The following is a 16,629-nucleotide window of genomic DNA, read 5'->3' as shown; positions in this document are numbered from 1 at the left end:
GCTCTGGGTGGGGTTCGTCTCCCCCCAAGCGAGAGGGTACCCCTCAAACTGACCCGACTGTTGCTTCGCAGGTGCACCTTCCGTGGGAGACTGCCTTGGGCAGGTGTGGGCGTCACTGGGACTGCAGGGCGTGCCCAGTAATCCAGGGGTTGATTCAGCTGCTGGCGGGGTCGGGGGCGGTCACACATGGAGTGTGACCACCACAACGACTACAATTACTACCCCAGGGTACGCTGCCCCTCCGCATCTTGTGGTATATACGCCGCATGTAACTACGGTAACACCGACAGCCGCAGTGCAAAGGCCGCTCGCTGCCGCATCAAAGGAGGGGTGTGCCACCTCCACCTGGGTTCTTTGTGCTGCTGACCCCAGACTTCCACTGCCCGAAAAGCTCCCCTTGGACCTGCTTCCAGTACCCAGGATGTTGATTGGCTGAAAATAAGCCTCCTGGGTCGCCCGACTTGTCAGCCGTACCTGCCGCTACCGCTGTTCCTGCTGCTGGCCCAGCCGCTCTCGCTGTTCCCGCTGTTCCCGCTCCTGCCCACGTCGTTCCTATCCACGGTGTTGCTGCCACAGACTCAGGTCCTTCCGGACAGGTGCAGCCGGGCCCTGTTGCTTCGGCAACTGCCCCGGCTCCGTCCTGGATGGAGGATCTAACGTCTGTCCTGCGCGAGCTGATGAAGAAGAGGAAGGTGTCGTCGTCGTCTTCATCGTCTGCTGCCGCCTCTTCCCCTTCGACTTCTAAGGCTACCAAGCCAAAGAAGAAGAAGGCTGCCTCCCCCCCTAAGAAGGCTCCTTCGGGACCTTCTAAGGGCCCGTCCCACTCTGGGTGGGACGGGGGGTGGGTTTCGTCTACTGGTCTTCCTGCTCCTTCGGGAACAGGGCCCGTCTCTCCTTCCGCAAGGAAGAAGAAGACAGGGACCAGAGAGGGGTACCGGCTACCACCGGTACTTCCTCAATGCCGCTAAGCCAGGTCCCGGCTAGGCCTCTCGTTCGCGAGAGGTTCCGAGTGTACGGTCTCCCGCGGGAGACCGTGCAGCCAAAGTTTTGACGCCTGAGTTCGCTTGTCGCCAGGCCAGCGGCCGCTCTCGTAGCGACCAGCTGGTAACTCGGGCTGATGTGACGGTCTCTGACCAGCCACGGGTTGAGGCTGGGAAGAGGTCCCCCCAACCATCGCCGCCAGCCTCGGCTGGTACCAGCGGTTCGACGTGCCGCGAGGACGCGCACCGGTCTCACCGCGACAGTGAGCTCTGCAGGTCACCTGACTGCTGGCTGCCCACAGGGACCAGGGCGGATAGGGGTGGGGACCAGCAGCAGCTCATCTGATGCACGGGACCAGGGTTGCCGTGCTCATCGAGCCGCTCGCCACAAGTGAGCGGAGCGACCAGGCCTGCAGACCGATCCCCACCGCGGGTTGGTGATGGGCTGCAGCCCTCCAAGCACACTGGTTCTGCCAGTGAGTGAGGGGGGAGCGTCAGGTCTGCCTCTCCTATACCTTCAACTTCCTCGGGTTATGCCGGGAAGAGTGAGGTATCCAAGGAGGGATCGTGAGGGGCGCGCCCCTCGCGATCCCGTCACGACGCCGTACGCACCAGGCACGGTCCTAGGATCGGCCAGGACGTATGCGCAAGTGGCAGGAGGAGACCGTGAGAGATCTGTCGCTGTTCCTCCTTCTGAAGGAGGAGGGTCTCGGGAGCTGCTCTTGTTGGAGGGACTGGACGGTCCTACTCCTCAAGACGCTGTTACTCCTGAGATCCAGAGGAACTTTGCCGAGGTCATTGCGCTGATTCGTCAGCACAACGGCCTTGGGGAAGGATCGCCACTCCCACCATCCGAGCCCACGTCCCGGCTCGAGTCGTTTTGGGGCCCGAAGAGGGAACCCAAACCGACGGTGGGTCTGCCGCGGTCAGAGCTGGCTGACTCTGTCCTTGACCAAGTGGAGTCTCTCGTTTCTGGATGAGAGGATTCGGTGAAGTCAGGTAGGTCATCGAAGCTATTTCCTCCTCTCTCAGTGTCAGCGGCGATTCTACATGCCATCGAAGATCCGATACCGCCCAAACAGGTTAACCCGGAACTAGCAAGGCTAACTCCGGGTGTGTCCCTGCAGCAGCTCCTGTCAGAGAACCTCTGGTTCTCGCAGCAGGAGGCACTTGCCCTGGAATCAACCGCTATGGCGGCGTTCCAGGCAGTCTCTTGGTTGGATCTGTGGTCCCTCACAGTATCCAAAGTCGCGGCCGACTCCGGGAGTTCTGCTCTCAAGGAAGACCCGGCTTTCAGGAGACTGTGCCAGTCTGGAGGTAGAGCCATCTCCTACCTCGCCCATCAGACGGCAAACCTGTGGGCCAACTTGGTGCTTCGTCGTAGGGACGCAGTCCTTACACAAGTAACCAAGGGGGCTGGGCGCGAGGCGGCACTCGGATTTGGCATCGGACCCATTAGGAGTTCCTCCTCTCTCTTTCCTGGAGAGATGGTGGACGCTGCAGTGGAGAGGCGGCGCACTGATGACAGTGACCGCCTGGTTCACCAGGCAGTCTCGAAGGCTTCTGGGCAGCCTCGAGCTACTGCGACTAAACAAAGAGTTTTAGCGAGCGCTTCCTCGGCTGCTAAGACGGTTGCCCCGTCTAAGCCCCGAGGAAAGACTCCTGCTGCTTCAACTTCTGCTAAGGGACATCAGCCCTCCTCCCAGCCCTCCTTTCCCTAGGAGGTGCAGGGAAGAAGTCGAAGCGAGGTGGGAAACGCTAGGGACGCGTCCCCCCTCACCTGCTGCTGGAAGTGGGGGGGGTGCCTGGCGAGCCATTGGGCAACTTGGCAGCGCTACGGCGCCGAGACCTGGATAGTAGACGTCCTTCGGGAGGGATATCTACTACCCTTCGAATCTCGGCCACCCCTCACCTCCAACCCGGTCCATCTTCAAACCTACGTCCAGGGTTCATCAAAGGGACAATGCTCTTCGACAGGAGATAAAAGACCATGCTGACCAAACAAGCTGTAGAAATCGTCAAGGAACGGTCACCGGGCTTTTACACCCGCCTTTTCCTGGTGGAAAAGGCCTCGGGGGGGCTGGCGACTGGTGATAGAATCTCTCTCCCCTGAACCGATTTGTTCGCCAGACTCGGTTTCACGATGGAGACGGCACGCTCCGTGCTCAACTCCATCAGGGAGAACGATTTCATGCTTTCAGTCAATCTGAAGGACGCGTATTTTCAAATACCCATCCATCAATCCTCCAGAAAGTACCTCCGCTTCATCTTCGACAGGACGGTGTACCAATTCAGGGCACTTTGCTTCGGTCTCTCAACCGCCCCACAGGTGTTCACACAAGTGTTCACTCTGGTGTCTGCTTGGGCCCATTCGCACGGGATACGTCTCCTGAGGTATCTCAACGTTTTGGTTAGTCCTGGCGAGCTTCCGCTCGCAGTTGCTACAGGACAGGGATCGACTTCTGAAGTTTTACCACGATCTGGGGATCGTAATAAACTTCGAGAAGTCCGATCTCGAAACCCAAGCAGAAGATGAAGTACCTTGGGGTATGCTGATCGACACGGTAGCGGGGCAAGTCTTCCTGCGGACTGCAGATCAGCAAATTCAGGAGGCAGCCGTCCAGTTCCTGTCTCGGCAGGAACAGGCAGCTCAGCAATGGCAAGTCGTGATCGGCCACCTGTCGTTACTCACTCGAGAAGTTAGTTCCTCACAGACGTCTTCACCTGCAGTCTCTCCAGTGGAGACTAAAGGAGAGTTGGTCACAGGCAAAGGATCCACCTTAACTTCCCCGTGTCCCTCACGGAAAAAGTGAGGTAGGACCTAGCGTGGTGGCTCGACGACAGGAACCTCTTAAGGTATCGGTGGCCTGTAATTTTGGCGAAATTGGCTCAAATTCGTGAAAATGAGTTATCGTCATATTTCCATACATCAGGGTCCCGGCCATTGCCACACATAAGATAATATCGATACGAAGCTTTTTAAGTGGTTTAAAGGCCAATTTGAAGGCCACATCCAGTAGAGAATTAAAGGTCTAGTTAGGGGTGGTTTTACTATTTCATTTTCCATTCATTCTTTAAGTATTTGAGTTTCTTTTCATTGCATTTTGTTTCGTATGCCGTACAATATGTTTTCCTGATAAAGATGGCAACTCTTCCCATGACTGAATAACGCGAGCCACTTGTCTCGAGAGAGAATTCTTGTATTTTTTTTATGCAATCGTGTATTTGTTATTTTCAATCAATTGCAACACTTTCCTCATGACTTTTAGACATCAATTGTGTATTATATATACTACTAACATGCCAAAAAAGAAGTTTAGTAAACGAAGGGAGCAAGCTCTCATAATATCAAAATTTATCTTGAAACTAAAAGTATAGAGAGCTAATGTAGCTTCTGAGGTCGCCACCTGCCATGTGTGCTGAAGAGATGCCAAATACTTCCTATTACGAAGCTCCGAGGGAAATCTATTATTCCCTTGCACAAATATATCAAGATGATGATGATGATGGCACCGACGACTTTGTTTTGAAGTTATCTGATGATGAGGAGGGGTTGGGGGAAGAGAATGAGTATTTTCAAGATGTAATTGCTTTTCCCTGATGTAGCAGGTGATGTCTGTGTTTTATCAGGAGCCAACCTAAGGAGTTTTTTTTATTGAGAAGTTATATGACTGAAAAAGAAGACGTTCTGAGTGTAAGCAATGATTGGAGAAATAGTTTCATTACCCTTGAGAGCTCTAAAAGACGCTTTTAGTTCGACGTATTGCGGCAGTGTGACAGCAATATAACACTTGACATTGATAAAAACAGTTTTGATGTTTGACTTGAAACTAACGTGTAAGTTTGAGGTGCCATCTGAAAGTGTGAAAACAGAACATATCGGTGAAAACAACACCTTCATTTATATATCAAACATATTACTGCAATGGAACATAATATCGGCTAGCACCATGTTCATTGCTGCCTATTATGAGAAAAACGACAAGAGAAAGCCTGAAAGGCCTTCAGATGAAAGAGAAGACCAGGAAACGAAGGTCTGCTATGCATTCAAGAAAGCAAAAGAAGCAAAGAACATCAAAAGGAGGATATGAAGGAGGGGCTCCATTAGCCTTCTAAAAACTTGGCTGCACAAGAGTAGAGTGGCGTTCAACGATAACCCCCCAAAAATAATATAAACTATTTTCTTAAGTGATAAATGTTTTTTTTTTTTTTTTTTTTTAGAAGGAATAATATCTCTTATAAAAAAGAAGGAAACAGACGCCATGTAAGCTTTTTCCAAGAAACTTTATATGCTTCTGAAAGCAAAATAATTGGTTAGCAAACTTTAACTGCGTTTTTCTCAAAACATACATTTTCTACATTCAAATTCTAAAAACTCCCTTATTTATGAATGGATTTTAATAATCTAAAAAGCAATTGGAATAAAGATAGTGAGAGAACACATCGGCAAATTTATTTTTCTTTTTTTTTTTCTCAAAATTTTTTTTTTTTTTTTTACCAATATCTAATACATAATTTTAGGGTATTTTTAATTGAATTTAAAAAAAAAAAATTTTTAAATAGCACACATCACATATTGGATTTCTGAGTTTGCCGTTTTATTTGATAGGTATTAAACTTTCTGCTATTACTTTGTTCTTTAAATTGAATGATAAATAAGGAAGGAGATACACTTTAAAAAACAAATAAAAAATGCTATGTTTTAAAGAAAAATATTTGTTAAAAAAAGAATTTTTATCTAATTCACCTGAAATTTTGTGTACATCTTTAGTCAAACTAGAGGTAACACCTGTGCAAGTTTGAACGCCGTCACTCAAAATTAACTCCCGACCCCGCCGATACCCTTAAGAGGAGTGCCTCTCCGCGCTTCCCCCCCGGAGATGTTACTGTTTTCAGACGCATCAACCGAGGGATGGGGCACACACCTGGAGGAGTTGCTGACTGCAGGTGTGTGGGGACCATCACAACAAGCACCTTCACATCATGTCCTGGAACTCAAGGCGGCATTCTACGCTCTTCAAGAATTTCAGGACCGGTTGGTGGGACACTCAGTGGTGTTGATGTGCGACAACACCACAGTAGTGGCATACGTCAACAAGCAGGGGGCCTAGTGTCCCTCTCCCGCTACACCAGTTGACCGTGCAGGTGCACGAGTGGGCCATGGCTCACTCAATAGAGCTGTCAGCACGCTACATTCCAGGCAAGAGGAATGTAGTAGCAGGCAAGCTCAGCCATCGGGATCAGGTGATAGGAACCGAATGGTCTCTACACCCAGATGTGGCAGAAAGGCTCTTCAACCTCTGTGGGGCGTCCAGTCGTGGATCTATTCACCACCCGGCACAACAGAAAACTCCAAGTTTTCTTTTCAGCCGTGCCGGACCCATGGGCAGCTGCAGAGGACGCTCTTCAACATCCATGGGACAACCTCTTCGCGTACGCCTTTCCTCCCTTCTATCTGATTCGCAAGGTGATCAGCCGAGTGCTGGCCACCCCGAATCTCAGGATGATCCTGGTGGCTCCGGCGTTTGGTATCCGGACCTGCTGGCTCTGCTTGCGGAAGCACCGAGGGAGATGCCCCACTGGCACAACCTTCTAGCCCAGCCACACGTAGAACGGTATCACCGAGCAGTTCAGTCCCTACAACTTCACAGCTGGCTGTTATCCACCATCTCTTGCGAACGAGAGGCTTTTCTCGCAGCGCAGCAACAGAGATGGCTGGACACGTCCGACAGTCCTCTGCAGCTGTGTACCAGGGGAAGTGGGCTGTCTTCTGTGGTTGGTGTCGTAGACGGGGTCCTAGCTCCTCTCAGAGCCACTCTTCAGCAGGTAGCGGATTTCCTCGTATTTCTTCGCTGAGAGAAGCTCCTCTCAGTCCCCACAGTCAAAGGATACAGAGCCGCCCTGGCCCTGGTCCTAAAGCTGAGGGGACTGCATATCTCGAATTCGTTTGAGATTTTTCCTTGCTTATGAGGAGCTTCGAAAGGTCTTGTCCACCCAGGGAACTCAGGGCCCCCTGAGTGGGACGTGACTCTCATCCTTAGGAGTTTGACTCAACGACCCTTCGAGCCTCTCCGAGAGTCATCAGACAGGGATCTGACCCTCAAGACCCTCTTCTTGCTGGCCCTGGCATCAGCGAAGAGAGTAGGGGAACTTCATGGTCTGTCTTTCAATGTAAAGCATTCCAGGGGATGGGGATCTGTGACGCTCTATTTCGTCCCGAACTTCGTAGCCAAGACTCAAAGAATCCGTCGATCCCTGACGACAGGTTCAATTCTTTCACAATCCCCTCCCTAATGGATTTCACCGACAACGATTGCAGATGAGATGCTGCTTTGTCCTGTGAGGGCGCTACGGCGCTATCTGAAGAGAACTCGACACCTCAGGCCTGAGTGTCGACGCCTCTTCGTTAGCACTGGGATGACCAAGAAAGAAGTATCCAAGAACACACTTTCTTTCTGGCTGCGTGAGGTGATCAGGAGGGCGTACGAAACTGATGGTAGTGACGACATCCGTACCCTTCATCCAAGAGCCCACAAAGTCAGAGGCATTTGTCCTTCCCTTGCGTTCCGCAAGAACTTCTCCGTGGCGCATGTCCTGAAGGCAGGTGTCTGGGCCAACCAGACTACCTTCCCTTCATTCTACCTTCGGGATATTGCCCACAAGTCCTTGGATACTTTTTCCTTGGGACCTGTGGTGGCTGCTCAAAACACGTTGTGCAAGAAGCTTACCCCAGCACCCGAGCAGGCAGAAACAGCATCAGCGATTCCTGGTGTGACTGTAAGAATGAATGTGAATGAGAGTGCGACTGGCTTCTCTTCCCCATCTTTCTCTCCCCTCTACCTGTGGGCAGTGGGACACGGTCGTCACCACGCTGGAAAGGAAAAGATGCAGGTAAGCTACTCGACCGAGCTCCAGCCTATCCCTTTCATTAGGGATAGGAGCATATATCCACCTTCTCCAACAACAAGGGGGAGGAAGTGGATGCCAACTTGAGACAAACCCATAACTTTATGTTGGTCATCTTGCAAACAGGAACAAGTTCTGCTTGCTGGTACGAAGAGATGCGCTTGCCTCTCTCTTAGTACTCGGTCTAGAGGTCTGACCATTGATCCTGCGCCTCCCACCAAGAAGTGAGTCTTCCTATTGTAAAAGGACCGAGGGTTTGTATTACGTATCGGAACAAATGACAATTTGTCGAAAATTGCATTTTTCCTAACTATACACACCTGAGTCTTTTACATATAGTCCCACCTCATGCCACCCCTCACTCTGCGTTTTTTGCATGGGCCTCCAAAGCAAAAGTGATTCTTCACCTCCCAGAGGCGCAAGGCGCGCACTGTCGGACAAGCAGTTAACTACCGTTCTCCCTTGTTCGAAGCTTAACAACCGTTTCCAGCTGCCGCTAGCTACTTCCTATTGTTAAAGGACCTCAGGTTTGTATAGTTAGGGAAAATGCAATTTTCGACAAATTGTCATTTTATGTATAGGATGAAGTTCTGTGGTTACTTACCTAACCATGCTGGGTATGGTTGCAGTATTGTCAAACCTTTCCCATTGATAGCTAGTGTATCCCCCTGTTAGGAAGACACGTGGTTTGCCGCTGTAGCGCCTATGCCTATGGGTCAGGATTAACATGCCACTTACCAATACACTGTGTAGTTGAATTTGAGCTTGTGGCAATACAGGCAGCCCCCGGTTATTGGCAGAGGTTCCGTTCTTAGCGGGGTGCTGATAAGCTGAAACTGCCATTAACCAAAACCCAGCAATTTATGGTGCCACGTTTTGGTTGATGGGACCGATAACCGGTTAATGGCACCTCCGTTAGGTAAGTTATGATGCCATAACTCTATTATCGGCACCTTATGGCTTCTATAACCAAAACTTGGACCGGTATGATGCTAAAAATCGGATCACTATTAACCAAGTCCGCCAATAAGTGGGAACTGCCTGTATTGTTGCTAGAGTATAGAAAAAATGGACCTTCTAGAATGTTTGCTGTGACCTCTAGGTAACCTTAAGTGCTTTAACTGGGCATAAAGTTTTGTCTGCTAAAGTAGTTTACTTAGAATAGGAGATTCTTTCTGAAAGGATTCTCATTCTTGGCCAGGAATGACAGGCCAGAGGACAATAAAAATTGAGGGTCGGCTGTTTGCTTGATGTATTGTCCATGTCTAAGCCCAGTTTGCTAATACAAGCTCCTGATGCTAATGCAATCTTTCTATGGATCGTCAGTCCGTGCATTAGTGTTAGGTTGAGAATAATAATGCAATAATATAAGTTTTGGAGCAATGGGTCATCCAACAGTAAATGCTGTAGTATTTGATTCTTGGTCAATCTGCAGTGTTGAAGCGTAAATGAAATTGAGGTTTGTATGTTAAATAATCTTGTATAATTCACACTTTTGAGATAGTGGATTATTTACTTATAAGAGTGCATAGAGGCTTTGGAAGTAATAGATTTATATTGAAAGTTTGAGAACTAAAGTAAGTGGAGTAATCATCGTCACTTTTTACCTCAGGCGTGGCAATAATCGCAATCAACTCCAACATGACAATGATGTTCGTCCTTTCCATCCTTTGTCTAATGGGAGTGTACATGGATTTAGGGGAAGGATGACAAACTATCAACCTAATGCTGTGACAAATCAACGTAGCCATATACCCAACTCTAGTTACCAAAGGTCTTGGTACAACACAACCTATCCGGCACAAACTCACATTAATCAGCTTAGACCTGGCAATCCTATTGTTTATAATGTTCAGACTGGGCAGTGGGAATATATAGGATCAGTTGGAAATCAAAGCCATCATTGATGACTTGTTACTTAACATTCTTACTAAGTCTTAATCAAAATAGACTTTGAGTATTGATTCATGTAACTATATAAGAACAGTATTATAAACCATATTCCTTAGCTCATATAGTTCATTTCTTAAGGCGTTGAGGAGGAATTCAAAGTCAAGAAATAGTTTTAAATTTTTCATATGAAAAGTATTGACTAAAGGGCATGTTTATAAGTTCATGCAGTTTTTTTTATATGAAAAAGCATTTTAATATAGAAATGGCCATTGAAACAACTACACAGATAGGTTCCAGTTTCCTGTTGATGCTTACAACAAGTGTTTGTTGATGTAATAAACTACAAAATATTGAAGTATTTTGTAGATGATACAAGAAATATCTGCTGTCTGATTTGTTTTATTTCCTTTCAGTCATAGTTATGACAAGAGCAAACATTTTTATGTTACTGCAGAAGGGAGTAAGAATGTTGGCTTACATAGCAAATAAATAAAGTATAGGCACAATCATTTTTATACGAGGAACTCGAAAGATAAAAGAGAGATTTAAGATGATAGCTTGGTTTTTATAAAGGAGATGTCATCTTTTTGTTCACTTAGAAGTTCGGTTTCAGGAGGTAGTGCCTGACTTAAACATCTCTTTAAGATTCGTTGTATAAATGGTTGGATTTCAAGCTGTCTATAAAATCTGAAAATTGATTCTTTATAGCATTTTTAATGCCCTGAAAATGTGAGGTATATCATCTCTCTGGTAGAACCTGAAATATATCTGTGTTCCACTGTTGAAAGTTTTCATTGAGATAGCTGATTCCTCAATAACACTAAAAGCTACCTTATTGTTCAAAGTGTCTGGGATGATTATTGGAAAAGCTAAAGTATTGTACACTGAAAACTATAAGCTAGAGATTTTAGAATATTCAGGTAATTTCTCTCTTGCCAAATCGTAGATTATACATTTTGATCTGAAGTAAAGTCCCCAGTTTCTTCTAGAATGTATAGCATGATATAAAAATTCTGTACATATTTGTCAAAGAGATCTCTGCAAGATGGTACATAAAGGTTCCATTTACATCTTCATGACTAGATAGCATGTGACCATTGCATTGAATCACAGCTGATGGTACTGGTTTGCATTACTTTTTAATTGCCTGACAAGTAATACAGCACGGGTATCTAGTGATGTCATAGTGATCCCTTGAGATTCTGAAAACATCAAATTAGCCATAAATATTTTGTCATTGGGCAATATTAGAATGGCATTGCAGTGTGTTGATTTACCTATTACAGTATATCCCATGTAAACTAGAGGCTCCTCACAGAGAATTATCTTGAGGTCAGTTCAAAATCAAAGGTAAAACATCTGCCTAATTTTCCTTTTTTTCATTAGTTTTCTTAAATACAAAACTTGAATTAAATAAGCAGTAATACATACTTTACTATGATTTTGATAGGATATTTATCATGCTTTATCAAGAATATAAACGAATGGAGAAATTATTAAAATATAAAGGTAATATGTACATTTTATTGTCATGACAGAGAGAGTCATGTCTTCGAGGCTGACAGGAAGAGAGGGAAAGGGAATGTATGGACTTGAAAGGCATCCTAAAAAATTTAGTTTTTATATCTTTTGCTATGCAATCAAATTCTGAAAAAAGTAATGATTGGGTCAAAATTGGGAAAATTGAATGCTCATGATTTTTTTTGTTTGCTTGAATACGTATTTGTAAGTACAACTTTAGGTTGAGGTAAAAGAAATGTAGGAAATTGTATATGATTTTATGTAATTTCTCAACTTTTTCTATTTGTGAATGTTAAAACTGACTTTTTAAAAGAAAGTTCTTTTACCAGTAACTAAAGTGAAGTAGTCTATTTCTAGAAATAGATTTTCCTTAGTCTTGTTGATCTTGAAAGATGAAGGGGCATTTGTTTAGCAGAGGCTAGTTCTGAGTCTGTGCCCCCCACCCCCCTCCCCCAATTTATAAAGTATTCCCTAGGTTAATGTGACAAATTGAAAATTAAATATAGACTTATTAAAGTATTTTCTTCATGTGAATCCAGTGTCACTTGCTTTTATCTACTAGCAGAATAGTACAGTCTAGTTGATTCATAATTTTCTCTCTCTCTCTCTCTCTCTCTCTCTCTCTCTCTCTCTCTCTCTCTCTCTCTCTCTCCATTATGTTAATTGAGAGATTATGGAAAGTTATTTGAAGTCCAGTATAATAGATATTTTATCATTAATTACTCTGATCAGTTTAGTATGCTATTCTCTACAGTAAATTGGATGGTATGAGTATCGATTGATGATTGTAGTTTCTTTATGTAATTTAGGTATGGGTTTAAGTTTAGAGCCAAAGTTAAAAATACTTAATATTACCATTTATAATATATAGGTTACTTTTTATAATACGGTTTTGCAAACCAGCACTACATACATTTTCACATGCAAAAGGAAGGTAATGTTTTGAAAGAAAATACCAAGGAGGAGTTCCTCAACCTGGTGTCCAAGTGTAACTATTTGCCTTTACAATAAATGCATTTCATGTATAATTATCATTTATATCCTTCACACACACAATTTGTTATTGACCTGTCATTTTCATTTGCTGGGGACCACAATGATTGTGTTTGAGAGAAAACTTCAACTAACAAAAGGGAAAATTATAAGATTAGTACCCCTTAATGGGGCCGCCGGAACCTCTATATATGGAGGTATAGGGCGAAAAAATGCAAAGTCATGAAAAAAATTCATGGAGCTTGATATGGCAATTGAGAATACGTATACAAAATATTTCGTCAAAATTCTCTTACTTTCGTAGTTACAGGGTAATTAGTTAACGTAACTCAATAAGCCTAAAACATTGATCTGTACAAGAAAATGCAATATTTCTTCTATTATCGTAAATTTTTATAATTATGTCAAAGAAATTGGGAGAAAATGGCATCTGTAGACATTCCCCGAGTCGAGAAGGAGACTCAGGCTCAGCTACCAAGTCCAGTCCTGGTTAGTTGCGATAACAGACGTCCAAGTAGTTTACACGTTCCATTTCACGTCTGACTTTCGCCTGCTTTCATTGTATGTTTATGTATGTTTCGGCAAGAATTTCATCATGCCAATGAGGAAAAGACAAGGGAAACATCTCGCTAACATACAGACGAAGAAAAATCGCTCAAGTATTATTACAGAATATCATAATATATGCGTAGTTAGTGAAGAGAGAGGGGAGGGTTGCTTAGTAACGCCCCGTCTTGCTTGACAGCACACGTCACACTGTGCCTAAGGCTACGATCTTTGAGCAAAGAGATCTTTATTTATGATAAATAACAAAGTTTTGGTTTTTTAATACCCATAATGGAATATGAAATTCATAATAATCATGATTTATTAAATTGTCTTTGTAAAAAAAGTGTACGCCCTTCGAGTTTCACCTCTTGACATTCTCTTGCAATTATGTTTGTTTATCTTTGTTTCGGGCAAGAATTTCATCATGCCAAAGAGGAAAATACAAGGAAAACATCTCGCTAACACACAGAAGAAGAAAATTCGCTTTTTTTTTTTTGTAATAAGCAGAGTTAGTGGAGGGGAGAGAGAGAATTGCGTAGGAAGGAGTTGCCCCACCCTCTTGCCTCAAGCAGTGTCCCAGCCTGCGATATATGAGCAAATGGGATCATCATTTATGATTAAATTATGATAAATAAAATAGTTTTGGTTTATTAATACACAAAAAACAAATATACATTCATGATAATCATTATTTATTAACATTGTCTTTATAGAAATACGAAGGAAAACTTTGAACGCCCGTTATCTCAAAAACTATACTTATTGACCTTCAAAATCTATCTTCTCACTTAGTTTTAAAGCTATAACATTGGAATTTGGTATATAACTCAGAAAGACATTATAGAACAATCAAATAGAGTCCTTTTTTTCCAATTTTTGTTTCGTCTTTTTTTATAAATTTTTTTTCTCCTGATTTATAGGGTTTATTTTTTGACCATATTGAAAAATTCATATCTATCAAAAAAATGACTTTTAGAAAAAAAACAAAAAAAAACTCCTCCATTCGATTGGAGGTCTACATCCAGGTCTATATATAGTAGTAATCCCAGGTCCTTAATATTAAATATCAGGAGGAGAATAGAATTTGAAAAATGGTTATTTTCGGATAAATCGCCCTGGCGTCATAAAACCGAAGGTCAGAGGCGAAAATCATATGCGATTTGGAGATGTCCAAGTCACCTTATTAAGTGGTATGAATATCAAAGTCCTGTCCTTAAAAAACAGGGCATTAGCCGCCGGCCCCCTTAGGGGGTTATTGCCCACTGTACCTCATCCGGTGCAATGTAGGCATTACTTAGGGTACTTTGCAGTGTCCCTTCGGCCCCTAGCTGCAACTACTTTCATTCCTTTTACTGTACCTCCTTTCATATTATCGTTCTTCCATCTTACTTTCCACCCTTTCTTAACAATTGATTCATATGCAACTGTGAGGCTTTCCTCCTTTACACCTTTCAAACCTTTTCGCTGTCAATTACCATTGCAGCACTGAACGGCCTTAGTTGCCCCAGTGCTTGGCATTATGCCTAAAGCCTATAAATCCATCGATAAGATTAACAGACCAGAATGGCTTTCAGCTCTACAAGTACTAGGACCATTACTTTTGTGCATTTTTGTTATATTTGAGGAGTATACTCCCTGGATATTGATATGTATATTAAGCATGAAAGGATTCGTTATGCACATGAAGTCTGTTTCTCAGGCTCAGTCTTTGACCATAGGCTAACAGATTTCATCTTGAATATCTGAAATGCATATTTTTATATATATTGAATATTTTAATTCTAGGCATGTATATGTTGTGGTGCAGGTTGTCAAGCACGCTAAAAATTATTTGAAGTTCTTTCTCAATCTCATATAGAGTTGTGAAATATATATATATATATATCTGCGTTCTCATCCAGATTACAGATTTTAGACTGTTCATCATGTTGGTACTATATATGCAAGAGCAGAGATCTTGACATACATACTGGTATATTTGCTTGTGTATCAGTAATGTGGATATGCATGGGAATAAGGAATCACACAAGCTTGCTAAGAAAGTAGCAGCAGGTTCAATTTCAGGGAGATAGTCTTATGTTAGAGCCCTATGCCAAGTACTATACTGTATTAGAAAATCAGTAAATGATACTCAGCAACTAGAATGGAACTTGGTGGCTTTAAGTAAAAAAAGAAAAGTCAAAAGTGATGTTTCTATGGCACTTTATCTGCAAATTGGACATGTAACTTTGTCATGGTTTCTTTATGACTAATGGTTCCCTGCCTTTTTTTGTCATGAATGATGTGGATGGTATATCTTTAAGGTTTTTGGAGTGTAAATTATAACTTCAGAGGTGATTTTTAGTGTTGCAGAAACTGGCCTTGTGCAACAAATTTCAATTTAAATCTATACACTTACTGAGTTTTGTTTTTATTTTTTTTGCAATGGTGGTCTACCTTCAACAAAAGAAAATTCTGACATAATTTAGTATGAAAATGTAATAGTACATCTTTTTATGGTGTTTTTTTATATGTATTAAGTTTTCACCATCTGTACTTAAAAAAATTTTCTGTTCATTGTCAATGACCTTGGCAGCCATAACTTCAGGTAACACCCAGTTACTTACTTACTCCTCCCTGCCTGATCTTTTGCATAATCTTTGCTCTCTTACTTTCATATTCCATAACAGTCACCATTACATTCTCTCAGTTGATGTGTCAGCCCCAGACAGTGCCTTGGTTTGCAGGATATATATATATATATATATATATATATATATATATATATATATATTTTATATATTATATATATACACACCATACATGCATACATACATACATTCGGGGGATGCATACCAGACCCTCTGTGAATGGTTGGAACCCTATAAAAGGCTGAAAACTGCCTATTTTGTTAGTTAAAACTCAAGAAAACCCCACTAAAAAATGTTTATACTTGGTTTTTTAAAGTTTTATCACTAAAAGTGCATTTTATGATGAAATTGATATAAAAAACCAGGAATTTGTGGATATTTCTCATATAAACATATATATGTGTATGTATGTATATATATATATATATATATATATATATATATATATATATATATATATATATATATATATATATATATATATATATATATAATATCAATATATATACTATAATATATCATATTATACATATATACATATATATGTATAACTGAATCACGAAAGTTTGGAACGTGATAAATCCATAAATAAAAGTATAAGCTGCGAAGGAAAAATAAACAATGGAGTTTCCGCAGGATCTCTCGATGTTCAACATCCTTTACTTAGCAGATAAACTGACTTACTTGAGGAATTGACAGTACAGGAAAGCTCGTATAACTGACAGATAGGGATTATAAGGAGATTAGTACCTAGAATCCGGCACACCTGGAGAAAGAGTAACCTTTCCAAACAAGCATAAACATGGGTACAATTTAACAAACAAAAATATTAAGTCAATTTACTCAGACACAAGGGCAAGACAATTGAAGGATAATATAGGGTAACAGCTATTCAGAACTTTGGTAAACAAAACTTATTCACAATACATATTAAACATACATATACAACAAAGATATCTCTAAGCAACTGATTTGTATTTAAGTTTGCAATTATATCTTTGACCTCAAAGATATAATTACAGACTTAAATACAAATCAGTTGCCTTAGAGATATCTTCATTGTATATGTATGTTTAATATGTATTGTGAATAAGTTTTTGTTTACCAAAGTTCTGAATAGCTGTCACCCTATATTATCCTGTAATTGTCTTGCCTTT

The 16,629-nt window shown here is 42.6% G+C and overlaps 1 protein-coding gene across 6 annotated transcripts in view; it reads left to right on the top strand.

Moving 5' to 3' along the window:
• Positions 1 to 16,629, top strand: part of LOC135212618 (tigger transposable element-derived protein 1-like) — a gene marked incomplete at its 5' end in the record, with an annotated part of 202,256 nt that overhangs the window by 169,206 nt on the left and 16,421 nt on the right. The window contains 1 exon segment of one of the 6 annotated variants that reach the window (XM_064246202.1): positions 9,499 to 11,139. In XM_064246202.1, coding sequence (XP_064102272.1) covers positions 9,499 to 9,793 — 295 coding nt within the window. 6 annotated transcript variants of the gene reach the window in all.

This window comes from Macrobrachium nipponense, chromosome 41, assembly GCF_015104395.2.
Source record: "Macrobrachium nipponense isolate FS-2020 chromosome 41, ASM1510439v2, whole genome shotgun sequence".
Lineage (NCBI taxonomy): Eukaryota > Metazoa > Arthropoda > Malacostraca > Decapoda > Palaemonidae > Macrobrachium > Macrobrachium nipponense.
The sequence above is the reverse complement of the archived record's forward strand: the minus strand, read 5'-3'. Positions and strand labels throughout refer to the sequence as shown.